At 41.4% G+C, this 23,923-nt stretch overlaps 1 protein-coding gene across 5 annotated transcripts in view; it reads left to right on the top strand.

Moving 5' to 3' along the window:
• LOC149838924 (Chaperone DnaJ-domain superfamily protein) overlaps nt 1-23,923 on the top strand; it is a 128,564-nt gene that overhangs the window by 66,965 nt on the left and 37,676 nt on the right. For 2 of the 5 annotated variants that reach the window (XM_090006884.1, XM_090006883.1), the window contains exon 6: nt 6,194-6,305. The exons of 2 other annotated variants lie outside the window; for them this stretch is intronic. In XM_090006884.1, coding sequence (XP_089863010.1) covers nt 6,194-6,305 — 112 coding nt within the window. Of the gene's footprint in view, nt 1-6,193; nt 6,306-6,427; nt 7,069-23,923 lie in introns of those variants that run through there. One more of the 5 variants, XM_090006882.1, reaches the window with a different exon arrangement.

The raw sequence follows: 23,923 nt of genomic DNA, 5'->3' as shown, positions 1-23,923 counted from the left end.
TATCGAAAAACCTTTCAAAGATTTAAAGTTTAATATTTAAAAAACAACAGCGGAAGACATTTAGAAAGAGACACAAGTCAACAATCCTGGGTACGTTAGCTGAAAAACCATCATTCACATGTACAACATCTTAAAGGAATTTAAGAAATAAGGCAATCGATTAAAATCTGCAGTTTATTACAAAATGGGTCTTTTATTCCAAAGTTCAATAAATCTAAGAAAAACTCCAAAAAGTCCCAGAGCCAAGCCGCCAGCAGAAAGAAAATGAATCTTGATCCACGTTGCACCACGCCATCGGCCGCCAGTGAAGTCCTACTCCTCACCTGCCCATGAAATGGGTCAGTTTCATAACAAACTAGTAGGTGCACGAATAGATAAGTAGAATGAAAATAAAACAGGGCATTCATGAGATAAGCAATTATGATATTTAAGCAATTAAAGCAGTTGTAGTCTATTCTAGCAAATGTAATAAGTGGAAAGAGAAGCAGTGTAAGTCTCAGTCATCTATATCTATTCCTGAATATATTCTTTAAGTTCTGATATTAACTGGCCTGTGGGTACGCACAGACGCGAAACGTAGAAACAGCCGAGACCGATCCGGGGGTTTATTATGTCAGGTGTTTTCATTAACCCGGATGGCTGACTGAGTCCGCTCCTAAGGGGACGGTCAGTGACCAAGAGAGTAAATCCCCAAAGGCATTCGTGGCCCATGGATGCATCCAACTTCTGCAGAAGTGCCTGGGAGGTACCACCTAGGATAATTTATGGTAATCCCAATTCCCCTAACTCCGATGACTGGGGAAAACCGAGTCTTTTGCTCGTGGGGTGGTTGTTAACAACCTGTCCATCGGAGTCTTTGTACCATCCATCCTCTCCCTTGATGAACCGTGAAGATCGGATGGGTACGACGGGGGTTTCTTAACCGCCGCCCCATCCTACATGCTCTGGTCTATTAGACCCACTCGAGCATCTTGCCTGTGAAGGCGAATGGTCACCTTTTTATGTGATCTCAGCCTTTTGCTAATTGCACTCATCGAGGTTGCCACAACCTCATCATCCCACCATCGTAACCCACATGGGACGTACTTGTCCAAAAGTACGATCGTACCTTCCCAGAGGTACAACTACGATGAGAGGGCAGCATAATGGTTTATGATTCTTTTGGTTCATACATAACATGAATTGCTCTCTGAGCAGAGGGGCCTGGGGAGGCCGATATCATCTCATGGATATCAATAAGGAATTTCTTAATCACTTTGAGGTACTGAATGACCTCCCGTACTATTGTATCATACTTTTCTTCAGGTCTAATTACCAAAGTAAATTTGTGGGTTCTTGATAGATAGCCTATCACAAGGTTTTATAAATGTCTGTATTATGCTTGGCATGCTCGAATACTAAGAATCAAGAAGTCACCTCCAAGATTCATCAGGCAATAATCAATAAGGCATTTATAGTAACTTATAACAGTGAGCCAGGCGAACATACAGGAATAAGGTCTTTCTAGCAATGAGTCTACTCGTAGAGCTTCAACAATAAGTATGAAATTTCAAAAGAATACAGATGCAGAAACACAACACAGACAATCACCAGTTAGGAATTTCTACGAGTGAGAATGCATGCCAAATAAACTATTCTATCACAAAATCCTTATAATTTTAATTCATTCTTACAAACCCATCGTGCGACTTTCCCCTACCTCGGGATGTCGTGCAGCTGCGTGCGTCTACGCATGTAGATGATACGAGGCTCGGGCCGCAGAGCCAGAGCGAGGCGTCCGATGCGAGGTCTGCAACAGTGCTACGTTAATTATCATGCGGAAAGTAAAAGAAACAAACCTGCCTACAGGAAAAGAGAGAGGCAATAGGGGTGTGCCCCTACAGGCTGAAATCAGGAAAACGACAGGGGGCGAACCCCTGCCTGCAGACAGCCGCGGGGTGACAGGGCTGAGCCCTCTGAAGCGGCAGGAGCTGAGCCCCTGTCGGCAAAATAAATGTGGCAGGGGCTGAGCCCCTGCCAGAAACAATCAAGTGGCAGGGGCTGAGCCCCTGCCAGCAACAACCAAGTGGTAGGGGCGGAGCCCCTGCCTGCAATAATGAAAGTGGCAGGGGCTGAGCCCCTGCCAGAACCGATTAGGTGGCAGGGGCTGAGCCCCTGCCTGTGAAAATGAAAGTGGTAGGAGCTGAGCCCCTGCCTGCGAAAATGAAAGTGGCAGGGGCTGAGCCCCTGCCTGCGAAAATGAAAGTGGCAGGGGCTCAGCCCCTGCCGGCAACAATGAAAGTGGCAGGGGCTGAGCCCCTGCCTGCGAAAATGAAAGTGGCAGGGGCTCAGCCCCTGCCGGCAACAATGAAAGTGGCAGGGGCTGAGCCCTTGCCTGCGAAAATGAAAGTGGTAGGGCCTCAGCCCCTGCCAGCAACAATGAAAGTGGCAGGGCCAAGGCCCCTGCCTGGAAGAGTCAACGAATGGCAGGGGCCTCAGCCCCTGCCAGACCGAGTCACGGCAACCCCAAAGATGACGACAGGCAAAGAGGTGCCGCAGGGGGTGACTGGACCCCCGCCGGCCCTTTGACAGCCCCACAAGAGAAAAAAAGGGGAGAAGACAGGTGACAGGGGCCTGAGGGTTCCCTGTCAACCCTCCGAAGGGCACAGGGGACGTGGGAGGGCGCGGCAGGGGCCGTGCGCCGTCTGTCGGCCTCCCGGCGAGGCGACTGAGAGGGGGGGTGAGGAAGAGAAGAGGGAGGAGAAGAGAAGAGGGAGGATGGCGTACCTGGGAATGGTGGCCGGCGTCAGCGACAGGGCGCAGCGAGGGAGGTGACCGGCGCGGAGGGGGGGGGAGCGAGGGCTGCGAGAGGGAGGCGTGACTCCCCTCGCCCTCCAACCTCTCTCTTAAAGTCGCAGGGGGAAATCGGAAGGGGAAACCCCTGGTGGGTTTCCCAAATTTGCCCGCACGCGAAGGGGAAAGAAAAAGGGGGGGGGGGGTGCGGCGCCCGAACGCTCGGGTTACTTAAAACCCTAAATAAAAGGGGCCCGGGTCGGGTCCGGCCCCGACCCGGCCCGGGTCCAAACAGTTTTTTTTTTTAAATGGGGTTTTACAAAGCATGTTGCATGACACTCAAATTCCTTTATGTCTTTGGACAAAAGCATTTCACACTACAGTTTATGTAATAAATCGGTTACCAATAAGGTTGTTAAATAATTTAACTCCTTATTTCGTATTGTTTGGTACCCAGCCTCAATACAGTCAACTGCGAGTGTTTGGATGTGTATGCTATGTTCATATTGATAGTTCCCAACGTAACAAATTTCAGGATAAAGCTTGTAGATGCAAGTTTGTTGGGTATGCTGATGAATATAAAGGATATCAATGCTGTGATCCAGACACTCAACACATTAAAGTCTCACAAAATGTTGTCTTTGATGAGAACAATGTTCAAGACTCAAACAAGGAAGGAAAGACCACTAAGGAAGAAGAAGACTATCAACCGTGGCTTGCAAATGAGTTATTTGATCAGCTGGAGATGGATAACTCTGCTCCATGTCATACAGTGATAAATGAGTGTGAACCAATGAAAACCAATGCAGGATCTAGAGGGAACATGTTGACAGTTGCTCAAGAATCTGTTATGTCTCCCACTATAGATGACAGAAGGTTTAAAGGGGTAGTATATGCCAGGAGAAGAGATACACCCCACACAACTGAGCAGGTCAGACGCTCAGAGAGGATTAGGCACCCAATTGAAAGATGGGTAAGTTACAAGAACTTTTCCACAGAAATGCAGTTGTATGTTGCGCAGGTTGAAAAATAGGAAGAACCCATTGATTTTTCTCAAGTCTCCTTGTCATCAAAATGGGCAAATGCTATGAATCAAGAAATGGGAGCCTTGCATGAATGCAGGACGTGGGAAATAGTTCCTAGGCCACCGGATAAGAATGTTGTAGGGTCTAAATGGGTATATAAGATCAAGTACAAACCTGACGGATCCATTGAAAGATATAAGGCAAGACTTGTCGTTAAAGGCTTCACACAAGCATATGGAGAAGACTATGACGAGACTTTTAGTCCAGTTGTAAAAATGGGAACCATACGACTTGTGTTATCCTTAGCGGTTCAACATGGATGGCCTCTAAGTCAACTTGATGTTAAAAATGCATTCTTACATGGTGATCTAAAATAAGAAGTCTACATAGAGCAACCTCTTGGTTATGCAGAAAACAATCCTGAGACACATATTTGTAGGTTGCGATGAGCCATCTATGGACTGAAGCAAGCATCACGTTCATGGTTTGACAGTTTCTCCATTGAAGTACAACGATATGGATTCATTCGATCTCAACTTGATCATTCATTGTTTATCCTTCGAGAACGCCAGGTCAGCATCTTACTCCTCATACATATAGATGACATTATTATTACAGGAGATTCTTGTAAGCATATAGAGATCACAAAGGTCCTATTGAGTCAGAAGTTTAAAATGAAGGATCTGGGTGTTCTACGATATTTCTTGGGGGTTGAAGTGGATCAACAAAATACTAGTCTCTTGTTGACCCAACACAAGTATGCTCTGGACCTTTTGGAGAAATCAGGAATGAAGAATTGCAAGTCATTGAATACTCCTAGCGTGTTAAACCATAAACTCAGTGCTCAGGATGGGGAGGCATATAAAGATCCAAAGTATTATCGTCGATTAGTTGGAATGCTTCAATATCTTACTTTTACAAGGCCGGATATTGTGTATGCAGTGAATCAAGTCTCTCAGTTCATGCATGATCCATATACAAAACACATGAATGCTGTTAAAAGAATTCTTAGGTACTTGAAGGGTACTCTTGGAGATGGACTTGTTTATCATCAATCAAAGACAAAAGGAGAACATAGACAACTTGAAGTGTATGCAGATGCAGACTGGGCAAGAGATCCAGACGATAGAAAATCAGTTTCCGGGTATTGTGTTTATGTTGATGGAAACTTAATAGCATGGAGTAGTCGGAAGCAACGTGCTGTTGCACATTCCAGTACAGAAGCTGAGTACCGATCCATGGCATCCGCTACTGCTGAAGTTACATGGTTAATACATTTATTAACCGAAATAGGAGAGAGGGTGAACACTGCAAATCTGTTTTGCGATAATCAAAGTGCCATACAAATTGCCTTCAATCCTATCCATCATGGTCGAACAAAACACATAGAGATCGATCAACATTTTGTTCGACAGAAAGTTGAGGACAAAGAAGTTATCCCAACTTATGTACCAACAGGAGATCAGGTTGCTGACCTTCTTACCAATGGACTTACGAGTGCACGGTTTTGGTATCTCAAGGGCAAGTTGTCCATGGTACTGGACCATGCACAACTTGAGGGAGGGTATTAAGACTGTATCATAAAACTGAAGTTGGGTCTCTAATATGGATCGGGTTTTCTGTTTCTGATGTAATATGTAATTTTAACATATTCGGGTATGGATCCAAATCATAATTGATCCAACCCACTTTCTGTTTTTGTATATAAATACACACATGGAATAGGGCACGACTTCTAAGAGAGAAGTAGTCCCCTTTGCTGCCGCAGCCCTCTTCTTCATTCTGCCTTCTTACTTTCTGCACCACATGTACTCGGTGGTCCATTCTAATACTCCATCCCCGATCCAAACGGGGTGAGGCGGGGCCCTGTTTCCCCTCGGTTCACTGCCATCCCTAACTGGGCTTTGACATGCCAATTTTTATATATATTTGAGCTTCCTCATGTGAAGCATTTTTGGGATAGAGCTGCTCAGGATTTGGAAGTTGTGTTCTGAAGTCTTAAAATGCAAAGGACAAGTTGAAGGATATGCTATATGTGTTGATGAGAAGTTTGAATTTCTCAGCTATTTCCAGGATTTCTTAGATATCTGCACCATCCTTCTTGAGCCATTGTCGATATGTAAATTCCTTTGACTGAAAATTTCTCCATTTTATCTAGGCTTTTTCAGCAGTATATGGATCATCGTAATACAATTGTAAATTTAATATATTAGAATACAAATGATTTCTTATGCATTTTTTTCCTCTTATTGGTGGGGAGATGTATGAGATCTTTATCATAATAATCAACAACTTAAATGCTTTTGATATTAGTTTAACTATTTACAGAAAAGTATTCTTTGCATATTTTGTTGTTTTTATATGTAACTTTGGGTACTGAAATATTAACATTGTAGCAGGACATGGTGATGATTATTTAGTCCAGCTTGCAATTGGTCAGTGCCCTAGAAACTGTATATATTTTGTCACACCATTGCAGAGAGCTATTTTGGAGGAGATTCTCACAAGGTTACTTTTTTTTCTCATCTAAAAGAAATCCTGTTAGCTCTTCTCTTTTCCATATTACAAAGAAAAAGCACGACTATACTGATAAATCTCTTTCCTTTTATTTCCTTTAAATGTTTCTGTAGCATTGTGAACTCTCCATATGCCACATCTGAGGTCAATTCACTGGATTCTCTGCTTGCTAAAGCCAAGTTTGAAAACAATAGGTTTCAGAAGCCAAAGAGAGCCTCTAAGAGTTCTACACAATTTGTAGACTGGTTCTAATATCACATTGGAACAGATCCTGTATGCTGAAATACCCTTAGCAGGTTATCCTGCCATGGCATTTCCTAGTTAAATTGTTGATCTCAGTTGATGTATCTGCTGATAAACGAAAAGGAGGTATACCTAAATCTTGAGTTTGCTCTAATTGCCAGAATTTGGAAAGTGTTCCAATCTAGTGTTGACAGTACAAAACAAAAAATTTTCAAAAATTGGTTGAAATCAACTCTAACTCCATTCATAAGCTGTAGGATCACAAATCTACACCTACTCCACCAGTTAATCAAAGATTAAGAAGTGGATCAAGTGAGATGAAAAATCCAGAGGCCATACGGGTACAGCAGGGCATTCTATGCATGACTTCTACAAGACTGGCATAGCTTTTGCTGTGAACCAAGTCACTTTATGTATTATCCAGAAAGGATAAATTGGGGCTGGGAGAATGATTGTTATACATCTTAAATGGTTGTTCTGTGACATTTTAATTTATTTTAGGGATTCATGGTCTTCTTGCTGTGTCACAGATAATCCATTTTGGCCCCTGTATCGTGTCCCTTTATATGCTAATCATATTGAAAATTTCATAAAAATGACTTTATCCCAGTATCCACTGCCATATCCACGTAACAGTCTTGTGGTTATAAAATTTTGTTGAATGGGATGGTGAGTTTGATAGTGGATAGTGATATCTGGTTATTAGACATTTCTTGGAATAAAACCTGGCTTGACGTACCAGGAAACAACAAATTTTGTTTCATGATTGAGTAGAGGCTAAATATATGTTTATACCATCAGTTGCTTTTGGAATTTCCTATTTCATCACATCCTTGTGTACTTGACCAAATGGAAGGGAGATATTTGTATTCTTGCTATAACCCAAGTGCTGTCACGGTCTCTTAAATTGGGCGCATAATTGGAAAATAGGAGAGATATCTATGTTCATAAACCTTTATTAAATGGGAAAACTAGAAGGCTAGGAAACAACTTGGGGGTCTGTCGGTAAATATGGTGGCATTTTTCATAAATCATTTAAAATATTAAGTGGTTTTATACTATTACTCTTCGTTTATTTGGAATTCTTGTTGCATGGGCAGTTTTTTATTCTGTTCACGGGCCTATCAGGATAATATGATCCATTCAATATAGAAATGATCTTTTTCTGCCCCAAAACCATCTTTTTTCATGCAGGTTATAATATTTTATTTGCTTTATATTTGTTAGATCATATAGTTCAAATGACCATATTTGTATCTGACATTGTGGCCAAGATGGCCAAAATCTAAAATCATTTGGAAAGAATAGTGAAGTTTTGCCACAATATCAACAAATTATATATATATATATATATACACACACAGACACACACACACACACACACACACACACACACATTTCTGTATGATTCTGACTATGGCTGTTTGACTCATCTATGATTCACCTCAATTTGACTGTGGTGGTTAAATGATTGCTTACAAATCATTTTTTATTGTATGGCATGTCATAATGATAGTTGCCAGAGCGGGAATTGAAAGCGGTAAGTGGTACAGCAATCGAAACAGGGAAACAGTCAATCCAATTTTTTGGAGGATTTGGGAAATGGGAAGTGAATAGGAAGTGGTGGGGGAATCGTGTAGGAAGTGGTATAAGAAATTATGAGAAATAATGATAAAATGATGGATGAAAGAAGATAACTTTTAAATAATGAAGTTTTTTCAATAAAAAAGAAGTATATCAAAATGAATGATTAAGAAATAACATCTACAATTGACAATTATATCATCTTATTAGAAAAACTACCTAGGATCATTTAATAGAATAACTAAATAATACATACAATCAATAAAAATGCAAAACCTTTAAAAACTACAAGTTCATAAGTTTATTTTCGTGTTTGGATACAAAGCATTAAAATAATAAAAAATTTGTGCAACAATTGATGTGCAACTCATCACTCATATTACAATTCTAAGAAATACCTTTAAACAATAAGAAATTTACAAGAGTACTCAATGTTATATATATATATATGATTGAGTCGATACAACTTGCACTTATGATTTCTAGCTCATTAGTTTCTTACCTTCATTAGTAGCAAATATTTTTCCTATATATATATAACTAATTATGTATTGCTAATGCTTTCGTATTAATGTAAGTATGAATATAGTAATCATAATATAATAAAGCTGCATATAAGATACATAAAAGCTACTTGTGCAAAAAGTAATACAAATTAGGCTGATAAGCTATTTCTTATCTGTTCAAGAAGTCAACAATTTGAAGCTTTTGAACAAATTTGTAAAACCCAGGTCAAAATTTTTTTTTTATTGGACCCGGGTCGGGGCCAGACCCAGGCCTGTTCTCGTTAGGGTTTTAAAACCCGACTCAGGAAGAGGATTTTAAAAGAAATCCTCTTCTCGAGTGCCTCACCCCACCCGCACCTTCGACCGGATAAGGGAAACCCATCGGGGTTTCCCCGATTTTCGCCCCCCTTGAGCTCTTTAAGAGCATCGCAGGAGGGCAAGGGGAGGCACGCCTCCCTCTCGAGCCTCCTCCTCCTCGCTCTCCTCGTGCCGACCATCCCCTCGTTCCCGGAGTGCGACAGCACCGTCGACGGCCGACGCCGCCAAGCTTCTCCCAGGTACGCCCTTCCATTCTCCTCCCTTCCCCTCTGATTCTCGTAGAGAAGACGGCAGGAGGCCGGCAAAACCGTGTCGTGCCCTCCCGTTTCCTCCGTGACCTACCAAGAGGTCGACAAGGGGTCGGTGGCCCCTGTCGCCCCGATCTCTCTTTCTCTCTCTCTCTCTCTCCGACAGGGGTTTGTTCCCCTGCCATCGCTTGATCACCGGCGGGTAGGGGCTTACCCCCTGCCGCCTCGTTACTGTTGGCAGGGGCTCGCCCCCTGCCGCCTCGCTGCTGTTGGCAGGGGCTCGCCTCCTGCCGCCTCGCTGTCGTCGGCAGTCAGGGGCTCACTCCCTGTCGCTTCTTTGATTTCTGCAAGCAGGGCCATACCCCTGCCGCCTCTCATTGTTTTCGACCGACAAGCAGGGAGCGATGCCCTGCCTGACTTTCTTTTCTTGGCATAATAAATAATATAGCGCTGAATGCCCACACTTTTGCAGACTTCGCATCGAACCCCGCTTTGGCTCCTCGGCCTGAGCCTCGTATCATCTACACTCGTAGACGCATGCAGCTGCATGACATCCCGAGATAGGGGAAAGTCGCACGAGGATTTTGGTTAAATGAAATAAAATATAAGACTTCTGAGATAGAATAGTTATTTTACATACCTGCTTACCTGAAGAATTATTTAACTTATGATTGTCTGGTTAGTGTTTTCCTCGTTCTTATTCCTCTGGAATTTCAAGCTTAATGTATGCAATACGGGTGGACTCATTTTTACAGAAATGCCTATGAATGTGTCTATGTACTTGCTCATTATTGTGATTTTTCTATATATGACGTGTTGTTATTTCATGATGAAACTTGTAGCTGCCCTCAGGCAAGCCTCGTAGGGTGTGCAGGTGTACGTACCACATTTTGTCCTTTTTGAAAGGTGTGAAACGGGGTACAAACACTAAAAGCTTGAGAGGAGGTGTTTCCTCGTGCAAGACTGACTTCTCGAGAATGAATGTCTGCTTATAAAGCTTGCGAGCTAGTTATGCGTTGCTAGATGAAACTAAGTGTATCCCGAGTCGGTTACTCGGAAGAAATGATTGAATCCACAGTGGTCCCAGGACTTGTCTGAGACTTCCTATTTCTTAGTAATTGAGCATGCCAAATATATTATTGATTTTTATGAAATACTGTGATGAGTCATCCATCGAGAAACCCACGAATTTGCTATTGTAACCGGACCTTAAGACAGGTACGGTATAAATTTTACGAGGGGTCATGGAGTACCTTGAAGTGAACAATAAACACTTTATTGATATAAATAAAATAATGTCGGCCTCCAGAGACTAAATGCTCAAAGAGCAATACATGTCATGTATGGATTAAAAGAATCACAATACCTTATATGTTTCCTTCTCATCGTAGTTGTACTTCTAGGTAGGTACGACCGTACTTGTGGACAAGTATGTCTGTAACGCCCCGAAATTTAACCCAAATTTTCTAGGGTTTTTTTTTTTTTTTTTTTCAAGCGGAAACAACTAATAAGTCTCGGGTTAAGCATTTCAGAACGATACAGGAAGGTAAAAGCAAACCACACCATTTATTTCCACTTCAATAATAATAAAATCCAACATCAAAGTTTTCACATTTAGTCTCAAAACAAAAATCTCAATCTGAAAGTAAGCAGAACCGCCAGGGAACAATGGATCAAGTCTCGGTCAGCGCCTCATCCCGCATCGCTCATAGAACTACTCTTCTCCTGAAAATAATAGAAATTATAGGAATTAGACTACCACGTCTAAGTAGGAAAACTGTAATTATTCTTGCAAGTAGATCATGTGTCAAGTGTGATGTGGGTGTCGTGTTTGAATTACAGTCTAAACATAACCACATAAGGATTTCGATGCAATAGCAATCATAGACATATATCTGAATAGAAAGGTAGATTATGTAACAATTATACTTAAGCACAAGAAGCATTTTATGCAACTACAACAATTAAGTAAGGTATTAAGCAATTCAAGCAGAACTTACCCTAACATGAACAACATCCATAATATGAATTCAATTAACTAATAAATACACAATTTAGGATGTCGTTTCAACATAAGCAACGAATATAAAACATGATGGAAGAGTAAGCAATTGTCTCTTTAATGACTCCCATACAGTGATACCTAACTGTCCTAGTTAGTGTTTATCTTTTCTTATCCCGCGGGTACACACGGGCCAAGGCAACCATCACAGAAGAGAATGTCCGGGGGTATATTATTCAGGGTTGTTTTATTAACCCGAACACTCTAACTGTGACTGAAATCCCAAGGGAGCGGCCAGTGACCGAGAGAAACTCCCAAAGGCCAAAACCAAAACAGGATGCATCCCTCACTTCTGCAGAAGAACAAAAGAACTACCACCTAGGATAAATTGGTAGTCTGGGTCCCCCAACTCTGAGGACTGGGACCAACGAGTCGCTTTACGCTCGAAACCAAAACACGTGTCCCCAGAGTTTTGTACCACTTACCCTCTCTAAGGTAAGCCCAAGAACTGGGTGGGTTAATCTTTTCATTTAATTTAGTTTCCGAAGTACAGGGCATTTCCCCAACTTCCTTCTACTACCATGGCAGTAAAATTCCCACCCTTAGTCAATTTACCCAGGGTATAGAGTCGTCTCAATCCTTTGTCATATTGATTTCATAACCCACCCAAAGTGCTACGGTGCCTTTAAACCAGTCAAGCACGAATGTTAAAATTTATGTGGGTATTAACCTTTTTTAACTTGAGTGCCAAGGTAAAGCCTGCAAGTACCAGGCTTGGTGGTTCACCTGCCAGCCTTAATCCACAAACAATTACACATAAATGAAAATTTACTCTTATTCATCAATCACTACCATGGATTTCTTAAACTAAAAGAGTGATTACAACTCTCTTTGACTTGCATGATCATTAACTTAGTTCGGCCCTTTATAAGGACCAATGGTGATAAAATTTACTAACATGATGATTGGCACATTCACAAACCACTATGGATAATTCATTTATAGGAACTTAAGATTCCTATGCATACTATTTACAACATGTAAAAAGGGAAGTATGCATCCCCTAAAGATCTTGAAGTATTTACAATTGTTGAAACTAACATATGCAGTGTTTATAGCCAATATGCCAAAACATAACCTTTTGATGTGCATCACAATGCAGGCCGAACTTAATAGAGTCTGTAATCCTATTTTGCCTATCTCAGTTATACACCACAGGAAATTCAAGGTACTAGATCACCCAATCATTACAATGTATATTTTTTTTTTTTGATAATTAAGTATAGCATAGCATGCTGGGTTACGCAATAGACCAATAAATCCAACTAGACACTGTTCAGCCATATTAATTTAAGTATCATTTAACATTACAGTTCACTAAAATACAGCATGTACAATAGCTATCGGATCAGCCAATTATCGTACTAAGTATAGCATAGCATGTTGAGTTACACAAGAAACCAATAAATCCAACTAGACATTGTTCAGCCATATTAGTTTAAGTATCATTTAACACTACAGTTCACTAAAATACAGCATGTACAATAGCTATCGGATCAGCCAATTATCGTACTAAGTATAGCATAGCATGTTGAGTTACACAAGAAACCAATAAATCCAACTAGACATTGTTCAACCATATTAGTTTAAGTATCATTTAACACTACAGTTCACTAAAATATAGCATGTACAATAACTATCGGTTCAGCCAATTACCGTACTAAGTATAGCATAGCATGTTGAGTTACACAAGAAATCTAAAAGACAGAACCGGAATTCATTCAGCCGCATGAACTAAACACATTTTTTTTTTCAGTTCAGCCATCATACAGCATATACATCAAATAATGATTTCAGCCATGCTACTGCATTTTTACAGGATTATTAAGTATTAAACCGCATGTCGTATTATGCAGAACCAGCAAACAGAAACAGCTACTGGACCTATACCAGACTCAAACATGAAATACATTGGTGATAACGGATCAAGCATCGGCTCTTTTGCATGAAATTACCAGCAGTATCAATTCTGTTACCGGGAATTTTCTAAGAAAACATAAAACACCAAATTTCCTATTCAACACAAAGGATTTGCACAACATAGATTCTAAAATTCAAGAAAATATAGTTCCAGCCAAGTCATGCAGTCCCAAAGGTTATATACGACGCTAAATCATAAATTTACAGGAATGTATATATATATTTATATACATATATACATATATCAGAAATTTCAGAGGAATGTGTATACAACTGAAATCATAAATTTCAATAAGGTAGATCCACTAAATCATGAAATTCCCAGAGACATACGCAGGTAATAACCCATAAAAAAAATAATTTTAAAAAGGGACAGATCATGATTTCCCCCTAACTGCATAAAAGTCTCTTTTTTTTTCCATAATAATATGAAACCCCCAAATCGCAGATTTGGGGCTTTCGGTTTGGGGTCGACAGACGACCCCAAATTGGGAATCCCCTTGAACCACAATGCACATATACAACTAATTAGGGATTCGAGAATCCCCTGACAGGACTCAGCCAAAATTTTATCCCATTCGCAGCCCCTCACACTTTATTATACGCACTCCCCTCCCTTAAACCAATCGATTTGGGTTTTAGACAACCCGCACCCGACCCAAAACCCATGATTAACCGGAAAAACAATCACAGAAACCCTACCATTATCCGGCGAGGGTGTTGCAGCATCCACGAGAGGGGTCGGTCGGCCTGGACAGCACCACCACCGGAGAGGTCGGTTGCGTCTCCTGACACGGCTTCAAACAGCAGGCCCGAGCTCGGGGGAGGGGAATCCGAGGGTTAGAGAGAGAAGAGAGGGAGCATGGGACAGCGAGAGAGGGAGAAGGAAGGGTTTGGGGTCCCCCTTTGTAGGTGGGTGACCTTCCAAAAAGGAAGGAAGCCCGGCGGCTTCGGCTTCCCCCCCCTCCCATTTCCAAATGTTAGGGTTCAAAAGAACCCTAACCAGTGACTTATCGGGGGGTTTCCCTCTTCATTTTTTTTTTTATCGGGCAACCCCCTTATCGGCCCCCCCCCTTTGTATCCTTTTTACAAGGTGTGGGCCGGGTCCGAGTCTGACCCGCGACCCGCACTCGGGATCCAATCACATGTTGGATCCGGGTCTTATAAAAAAAAAAATTCTGGCTTCTTAATTGGATCCAAAAACCCCACTTATATATTTATTTTATTTCTTTTCTTATTACGTATTTTAATATTTAAATAGGTTTATCTTGTATAATATGGGTGCTGGATCCGAAACTTGGATCCGTGCCCAGATTCGCCCATTTTACTCCTAAAATACTAAAATTTTTAACGGTAAAAATTGCGGTTATTACAATGTCCCATGTGTATTACGATGTTTGGATGATGAGGTTGTAGCGACCTCGAAGCGTGCATTAAGCACAATGTTGAGATCACATAAATGGTGACAACTCGCCTTCACAGGCAAGATGCTCGAGTGGGCCTAACAGACCAGAGCATGTAGAATGGGGCGGCGGTTACGAAACCCCCGTCGTGCCCATTCGACCTTCACGGTTCATCAAGGGAGAGGATGGATGGTAGAAAAAGTTCGATGGACAGGTTGTTAACAACCACCACACGGGCAAAAGACTCGACTTCCCCAGTCATCGGAGTTAGGGGAATTGGGATTACCATAAATTGTCCTAGGTGGTAACTCCTAGGTACTTCTGCAGAAGTTGGATGCATCCACGGGCCACGAATGCCTTTGGGGATTTACTCTCTTGGTCACTGATCGTCCCCTTAAGAGCGGACTCAGTCAGCCATCCGGGTTAATGAAAAACACCTGACATAATAAACCCCCGGATCAGACTCGGCTGTTTTTACGTTTCGCGTCTGTGCGTACCGACATGCCAGTAAATATCAGAACTTAAAGAATATCTTTTTAAATAGTTGTAGATGATTGAGACTTAAACTACTTGAAATGTTTCAAACAATAGCTCTATGCATATGTTACACTTGCTAGAATAGATTACAATTGTACTTATTGTTTTAATGTAATAAACTGCTTATCTCATGAATGTTCAACTTTATTTTATTCTACTTTATCTATTCGTGCACCTACTGGTTTGTTATGAAACTGACCCATTTCATGGGAAGGTGATGAGTAGGACTTCACAAGCGGTCGATGGCGTGGTGTAACATGGCTTAAGATTTCTCTTCTTTCTGCTGGCGTTTTGGCTCTGAGTTTTGGAGTTTTCTTTAGATTATTGGACTTTGGGAAAGTGCTCATTCTGTAATAAACTACAGATTTTAATAATAACCTATGGTTTTATTTCCTTACTTCCTTTAAGTAGTTGTTAATGTGAAATAATGGTTTTTCAGCTAACGTACCCAGGATTTGTTAACTTGTACTCCTTTCTAAATGTCTTCCGCTGTCGCTTTTAAAAGTGAAAACTTTAAATCTTAGAAAGGTTTTCGATAATGTCTTCGAAATCACAAGTTGAAATTTTGGGGCATTACAACTTGGTATCAGAGCCAGGTTCAGAAAGAGGTGAATCTTGACCATTGAGCATTCCATCGCGCTGTAAGTCTTTGATATTTTACATATTTAGACTAAATTATATTATTGTTTATATTAGTAGTACAGTCCGAAAGATGAATTTGTTTGCTGGTTCTAGTGATAGTCATGGTAGGGGCACGCGTAGGTTGCGTGACCGTTCTGTAAGGGGCAGACAAGAGATGTTCGAGACTGGTTACTGGGCTAACCGCCCTCCCCTACCCACCTTTACAGATGATTAAGGCTTTCCACTACCGGCCGCCTACCAGATACCCTTGGCAGCAACGTGGGCTGAAGTTTATGCTCGAGAAGGTGGATTCGCGCCTTCGCATGTTCTGGTGCGCCAGCAGACACTACAAGAGTCATCGGGAGATTATGTTTCCTCTGAGTTAGCAGAGGAGTGCGTTTTATGTGGGAAATCAGGGCACGCCATGGATGCCTGCCCCCGCAAGGCCGAGCGCGTCGACAAGATCACAATTCCGACTGCAACTGATTCGTCAAGTTATAGTCTTGGCTCATCGGAATATACTCCGACGACGCCCCTCTTCGGGCAGGAGACCTCCTATGAGGAGCCACCTCCCTTCACCCCTAAGCGTAGATGTAATGAAATATGCGGAAAAGAAATGTATGTCCTACAATGGACATTCACACATAGAAATCAAAGAACAAGTCCAAAAGAGGACATACACAAAAGCCAATAATGGCTAGAAAGCATAAAATCTTATAAAGGCACTAAAGGGCTTGAAGAAGCCACACTTTACAAAGGGGGAGACCCCACTTATTTATAGGCAAGAGAGGAGTGAGGGAGAGTTAGAGAAAAGCAAGAGAGAGGGACCATTGGGAGTCCCAACAAGGAGTCGTTGGGGCCCCCAATGGCTGTGCATTAAATGCACAAAAGAAACAAAAAAAGACAAAAAAGAAATAAGAAAAAATAGAAAAAGAAAAAGGAAAAAGGAAGAAAAAGAAAAAGTCTAAAATGCCCCCATTGGGCAAATTTACAAAACTACCCCTTATCGGGTAGTGACTGATAAATATATTTATATATATATATAAATATATATATATATTACATATATTTTAACACCCTCCCTCAAGCTTTACAGGGATACAACGGAAAGCTTGTTGAAAAGAAACATGAAACGAGGAGCAGCAAGAGCTTTGGTGAAGAAGTCCGCCAGTTGGTACTCGGATGTGACGTAGGGCAGTGCTATGGTTCCTTTTAGGTATTCATCTCGAACATAGTGGCAATCCATCTCAATGTGTTTAGTACGCTCATGGAAGGTGTGGTTGCTTGAAATATAGATAGCACTCTTGTTATCGCAACACATCTTCGAAGGAATTGAGATGACGATGCCCATATCACAGAGGAGACTTCTAAGCCACACAAGCTCCATGGTTGTAGTGGCCTTTGCACGATATTTCGCTTCAGTTGAGGACAATGATACTTTATGCTGCTTCTTGCATCTCCAAGAAATCAGTCACCTAAGAAAACACAAAAACCAGCATCTGTATAAGCAATTAAATCAAGGGATGATGAGGAAGAAAGAAAAACTCCCTTAGTTATGGTGTTTTTAATATATCTGACAATCCTTAAGACTGCACTCATGTGCACAGTTGTAGGTGCATGTTGAAACTGACTAACAGAGTGAACTGCATGAGCTATGTCTGGCCGAGTGATGGATAAGTATGTCAAAGACCCAACGAGTTGACGGTAGGGAGTAGGATTCTCAAGAAGTGTCCCATCTTCCAGCCTTAGCTTTGCATTGATAACCTCAGGGGTTTCTGTCTTCTTATCATCCGAAATTCCAGACTTGGAACAAATGTCAGCAGCAAGTTTCATCTGAGAGAGAATATACCCTCGGGGTGAATATGCAACTTCAATACCTAAAAAATATCTTAAGAAACCAAGGTCAGACATGTCAAAATTTTCTTTTAAAATTTTCTTAATATCATGGATTCCTTGCTCATCACTTCTAGTGATGATCATATCATCAACATATAGTAGTAGAATAACTACAGAGGACCCTGCACTTTTCACAAATAACGCAGTGTCAGTATAACATGAACGAAAATTTAGGCTAGTCATTACATTGCTAAATCTATCATGCCAAGCTTTTGGAGCTTGTTTTAACCCATAAAGTGCCTTTTTTAGTTTAAAAATTTTGTTTTCACCAATAGATACTCCTGGTGGAGGATCCATATAGACCTCTTTACTTAGTTCACCATTAAGAAATGCATTCTTAACATCCGATTGATAGATAGGCCATTTTTTAACGGATGCAACCGCAATAAGAGTCCTAACACTAGTTATTCTAGCTACGGGAGCGAAGGTTTCTTCATAGTCTATTCCGTACTCTTGAGCATATCCTTTGGCTACCAACCTAGCTTTATTACGTTCTAATGACCCATCACTTTTAGTTTTAATTTTGAAGACCCATCTACATCCAATAGACTTCTTTCCAGTGGGTAATGAAGTTATTTCTCAAGTTTTAGCCTTTTCAAGAGCACTAAGTTCTAGTTTCATGGATTCAACCCATTGAGGAATGTTTTTGGCTTCATTATAGTGTGATGGTTCATGATAAGAGTGTAATGCAATTAGGCATGCCCTATATTTAGGTGTTAGGGACTCATAGGAAACAAACCTATTAGGAGGATTGGAGATTCGGCTAGATCTCCTTAAAGAGGTTTCTTCTATGTTGGAACTTTGAGAATATTTTTCTAAAGCGCTTATGAGAGTTTCTTGACCACGCCTAATATAGGTTTGAATAGACCTATTTTCAAAATCATTACTTCCATTTTCAACATTACTAAGAGGAGTATCCTCTAAATCATTAGGAACATCCTCTACGTGAGGAGTCACATCTTCTTGAGAAAGAAGATCAAATAAGAAAGCATATTCGCTTTCATCAATATCTTTGTTTTTCTCAAAGCCGTTCTCATTTTCTAAAAAGGTAACATCTTTGGATACATATAGTCTATGTCACATGGGTGCGGGCGCGGGTGCGGGTGCGGGTGCGGGTGCGGGTGCGGGTGCGGGGATTCGACACTTCCAAAAAACCTGGGTGCGGGGGTGCGGCAGGGGCAAAAATATAATAAGTAATATATATATATATATATAAAAAGGGGGTTGGGGAATAGGCGGGTTTTTTTTTTTAAACTTTGCAGCTGTCAGCAGCTGACAGACAGCAGCTGACAGGCAGCAGCTGACAGGCAGCTGCTGTCAGCAGCTGACAGACAGCAGCTGTGCTGACAGATGCTGTCAGCAGCAGTGCTGACAGCTGCTGTCAGCAGCTGTGCGTGAAAAACTTACTTTATGCTAGTCTGTCAGCAGCTGACAGACTAGCATAAAGTTTTTTAAAAAAAATTTCGAAGCCCATTTGGGCAATTTTTTTTTTTTAAAAATGGACATTAATGATCCTGGGTGCGGTCAACGCACCCAGGATCGAGTTGACCGCACCCGGTGCGGCACCCGCACCCGCACCCGCGTCGAGTCGCGTCGACGCGGGTGCGGCACCCTCCTAGCCGAATCCCTGTGACATAGCATATAGTTTGTTACTTTTGGGATCGAAGCACCTAAAACCTTTTTGATTTTCTCCGTATCCTAAGAACACACATTCGATAGCTTTGGGAGATAACTTATCTCTTTTATGTGTAAGGACAAAACACTTACACCCAAAAATTCTTAATCTATTAAAATCGGGTGTTCTTTCAAAAAGTTTTTCATATGGAGATATATTTTGTAGGGATGAGGATATCATTCTATTTATCAAATAAGTGGAGGTTAAGGCGGCTTCGGCCCAATAGCATTTTGGAATTTGTTTGGAAATGAGAAGAGTCCTAGTGGTTTCCAAGATGTGTCTATGCTTTCTCTCGGCTAGACCGTTTTGTTGGGGAGTCCTAGGACATGACCTTTGATGACAAATTCCATTGGTTTCTAAATATTCTTGAAATTCATTTGACAGATATTCTCCACCGGAATCGGATCGAAGAATGGAGATATTAGTTGAAAATTGATTTTTGACAATCATATGAAATTTTTTAAAGAAATTAAAAACTTCGGATTTTAGATTGAGAAAATAGATCCACACATATCGAGTGAAATCATCAATGAAAGTAACATAATATGAGTATCCTCCTTTTGATATGACCAGAGAAGGACCCCAAACATCCGAATGAACTAATTCAAAGGGTCTTTTGGACACAAATGTTCTCTTTGGAAAGGGGGTGAATTTCATTTTTCCAAAAATACAACTCTTGCAAACAAAATGTTTCTCATTACAAAATTTCTTTCCAAAAGGAAAGGAGTACATTTTTGAGAAGCTTGGATGTCCAAGTCTTTGATGCCAAGTTTCTATATTTTTATCTTGGACATGATTACAAAATGAGTTAGTGGGAAGTTTCAAATTGTTCATGTAGTAGAGATCTTCCCTCCTATGGCCTTGCCCAATCCGCTTCCCGGACTGGAGATCCTGTATAGAGCAATCCTTGGTTGAGAAGGAGATTTCACATCCATGATCACATATTTGAGAGATAGATAAAAGATTTAAATTTAGTTGAGGTACTACTCTTACATTTGGCACAAAAAAATCTTTTGAAAAGTCTAAGGTTCCAAAACTTTTAACTTGTAAAGAGGTACCATCGGCGGTGGAAACAAAAGAATTTTTGGAGTTGCTACATACATTGGATAGTCCATTTTCAATAGGGGTCATATGAAAAGATGCTCCAGAATCAAGAATCCAAGAAGGCGTACCTGGAGGAGAAGAGGCAATGGCGGCTCCCGAAGTTGACGACGATTTGAGTAGAATTTGAAGTGCTTCGGATAGTTGAGCAAGGGAAAATGACTCTTTCCCTTTCATTGGCTCCTCCTTCTTTTGTGGGATTTCTTTAATAATAGCAACTTTACCTTTTGGAGGTTCATTTATCTTTGGACAATTAGGTCTTATATGACCCGGTTCTTGACAATGATGACAAATGGCTTTTCTATAATTGCCATTATAGTTATTTTGCCTCCCAAAGTGTGGAGGCTTATATGCTTTCATATGATTGCCGGGTTTAGACACGACAAGAACTTCATCTCTAGACACGACAAGAACTTCATCTCCTCCTTTAATCATGCCAAGACGCATTTCTTCTTGGCATATTTCGGCTATGGCATCTTCCAATGGAAGCGGTTTTGATCTATGAAGAAGGGAGGACCTAACTTGTTCATATTCGGGCCTAAGCCCATGTAAAAATTGGAAAAAGTGTTCTTTCTCCATTTGTTCTTTTCTCATTTCCACATCTTCACTTGATACCCATTTGGGTTCAAGAAGGGATAGCTCATCCCATAAAGGTCCAAAAGTGCTATAGTAATCTCTTACACTCATTTCGCCTTGCTTAATGGTACGGATTTTTTTCTTGGATAAAAAATTGACGAGCAAGGTCTTTTTAGGTATACATACCTTTCATAAAGAACCATGCTTCATTTGCTAGGCGGAATTTAGCAATGTTGATGCAAATCTTTAGCTCCACGTTGTTCATGAACCATGCAAGAATTTTTGCATGCTTACTTTCCCAATCTTCTACCTTGGATTGGTGATCTTCAATAGCCTTCATGCGAGCATTTCCTTCTAGAGCTTTTTCTTGATCACCATCAATTTTCGTAAGTTGAAGTTGAGGTTCCCTAATGGTGCCCATAACATATCCCCAAAGCTTTTTACCTTTAAGGTTGTTCTCCATGGCGGCGGCCCACATCATGTAGTAAGTACCATTAAGCTTGAAGGAGAGATCAATCTTTTGTTCTCCTTCCATTATATAATCAAGAATGAAGGACAAACAAAGAGAGAGATAAAACTAGACAACTAGCTATATGAATCAAGAGCACAACCAAGGCTCTGATACCATGTAATGAAATATGCGGAAAAGAAATGTATGTCCTACAATGGACATTCACACATAGAAATCAAAGAACAAGTCCAAAAGAGGACATACACAAAAGCCAATAATGGCTAGAAAGCATAAAATCTTATAAAGGCACTAAAGGGCTTGAAGAAGCCACACTTTACAAAGGGGGAGACCCCACTTATTTATAGGCAAGAGAGGAGTGAGGGAGAGTTAGAGAAAAGCAAGAGAGAGGGACCATTGGGAGTCCCAACAAGGAGTCGTTGGGCTCCCAACGATCACAATTGTGACCGTTGGGGGCCCAACGACTCTTTGTTGGGGCCCCCAATGGCTGTGCATTAAATGCACAAAAGAAACAAAAAAAGACAAAAAAAAAATAAGAAAAAATAGAAAAAGAAAAAGGAAAAAGGAAGAAAAGGAAAAAGTCTAAAATGCCCCTATTGGGCGAGTTTACAAAACTACCCCTTATCGGGTAGTGACTGATAAATATATTTATATATATATATATATAAATATATATATTACATATATTTTAACAGTAGATTCAAGCGCACAGGCAATAAAAGAGAATATCTTAGGCAGTACTCTAGCCGTCCCTAAGGGGAGCTAGCACCTACCAAGTTTTGTTGGAGTCCGTGAACTCCTTTTATCATTGTAGAATAAAATTTTTTGCTTGTGTACCAACACTGCTGGATTCAAAATAAATGACTTTCATAATAAAGACCTATATTTTGCCCTGTATGCTTATGTTTTGTTGTGCCTCTTCGGTATTTTTAACTCTTAACCTTGGTTGCTTTTCAAGGATGACGGGGAACTCAAGCAACAACATGACTGATGAGTTGCGTGAGCAGAGGGGATTCATGATGGATACCCTCAACTCCTTGGTAGAGGCGATTCGTAGTCAGGGTCCCCCACAACAGGATCCAGGTTCCTTTATTAGGAATACACCAACTGCCACTTATGAGAAATTTCTGAAGCTTGACCCTCCTACCTTCTCTGGCAAGGTTAACCCTGACTTGGCAGAGAATTGGGTCAAAGAGGTGGAACGGGTGTTCCAAGTGTTGTCCGTTCCTGACGATAAGAAGACGATGTTCGGGTCCTTTCGTCTGAAGGACGATGCTCGCGAATGGTGGGACATTACCCGAAAAGTGCAGTTCCCGGGTGTTGAGGTGATTCCTTGGGAGGCCTTCCTGAGGGCTTTCCTCGGAAACTACTTTCCTCCTCATGCGAGGAAAAAAAAGGTAGAATTTCTGGGGCTATGTTAAGTTTGAACGAGTATATCGCCAAATTTCAACGGTTGGAGCGTTACTGTCCCCACCTGTTCGAGGATGATCATGAGCGGGCTGGGAAGTTCATTCGTGGTTTGAAGGAAGGACTCAGGCATAGGGTTCTCACCAGCATGCCCGCGACTTTTTCTGTGGCTGTAGCAGCAACCACCCTACTGAATGAGGATTGAGAGCATTCAAAGAGTGTGCAGGCGAAAAAGCCACCTGTGACAGGTGGTGATCAGAAGAGGACCCATTCTGGTAGCCCCGGGCAACGTCCACCATTACCTGTGAAGACCGAGGGAGGGAAGAAACAGTTCCCTCTAGCAAAGCACCAACGACAGCAGGGTCATCCACAACCCAGGCAACCGTCTGGAGATAGCTGCCCCAAGTGCAAGAGGCCTCACGTAGGACAATCTTGTCCGCGGGACACTGGCGGATGCCTGTACTGTGGCAAGATGGGCTACTTCATACGTGACTGCCGAAAGAAAGCAGCAGATGACCTCAAGCGAACTGGCAACGTATCTCAGCCTCCTCGACCACCTCATTATCACCAGCAACGAGCACAACCAAACAGTGTCAAGGAGCTGGGTCGAGTTTATGCAGCCACGGTCAAACAATTAACAAAAGAGAATCTTGTTCAAGGTACCATTCTTGTTGCTGGTCAAGCAACTTTTGCACTCTTTGATTGTGGTGCCACACACTTGTTTGTTTCAGAAAAATTTGTAGTGCATATAACTGTAAAACCACCTGACAATGCTTTAGACGTGTATAACCCCGTTGGAAAGAACACAGTTTGCACCACTTATATACCTGAGTTGGACGTAGTTGTGGCAGAGCGACACTTGTCTGCTTGTGCCATCTTCCTTGAGATGAAAAAATTTGACGTCATCCTAGGCATGGATTGGTTGCACAAATATCATGCCAAGATCTTTTGCCGTGATGACAAGATTGTTTTATCCCCTTCAGGCTTTCCGAGAGTAGAATTCAGAATTCCCAGACCGGTGCGAGCAAGTCAGATGATCTTGA

Source organism: Nuphar pumila, chromosome 5 (assembly GCF_984573655.1).
Source record: "Nuphar pumila chromosome 5, dmNupPumi1.hap1.1, whole genome shotgun sequence".
NCBI lineage: Eukaryota > Viridiplantae > Streptophyta > Magnoliopsida > Nymphaeales > Nymphaeaceae > Nuphar > Nuphar pumila.
The sequence above is the reverse complement of the archived record's forward strand: the minus strand, read 5'-3'. Positions and strand labels throughout refer to the sequence as shown.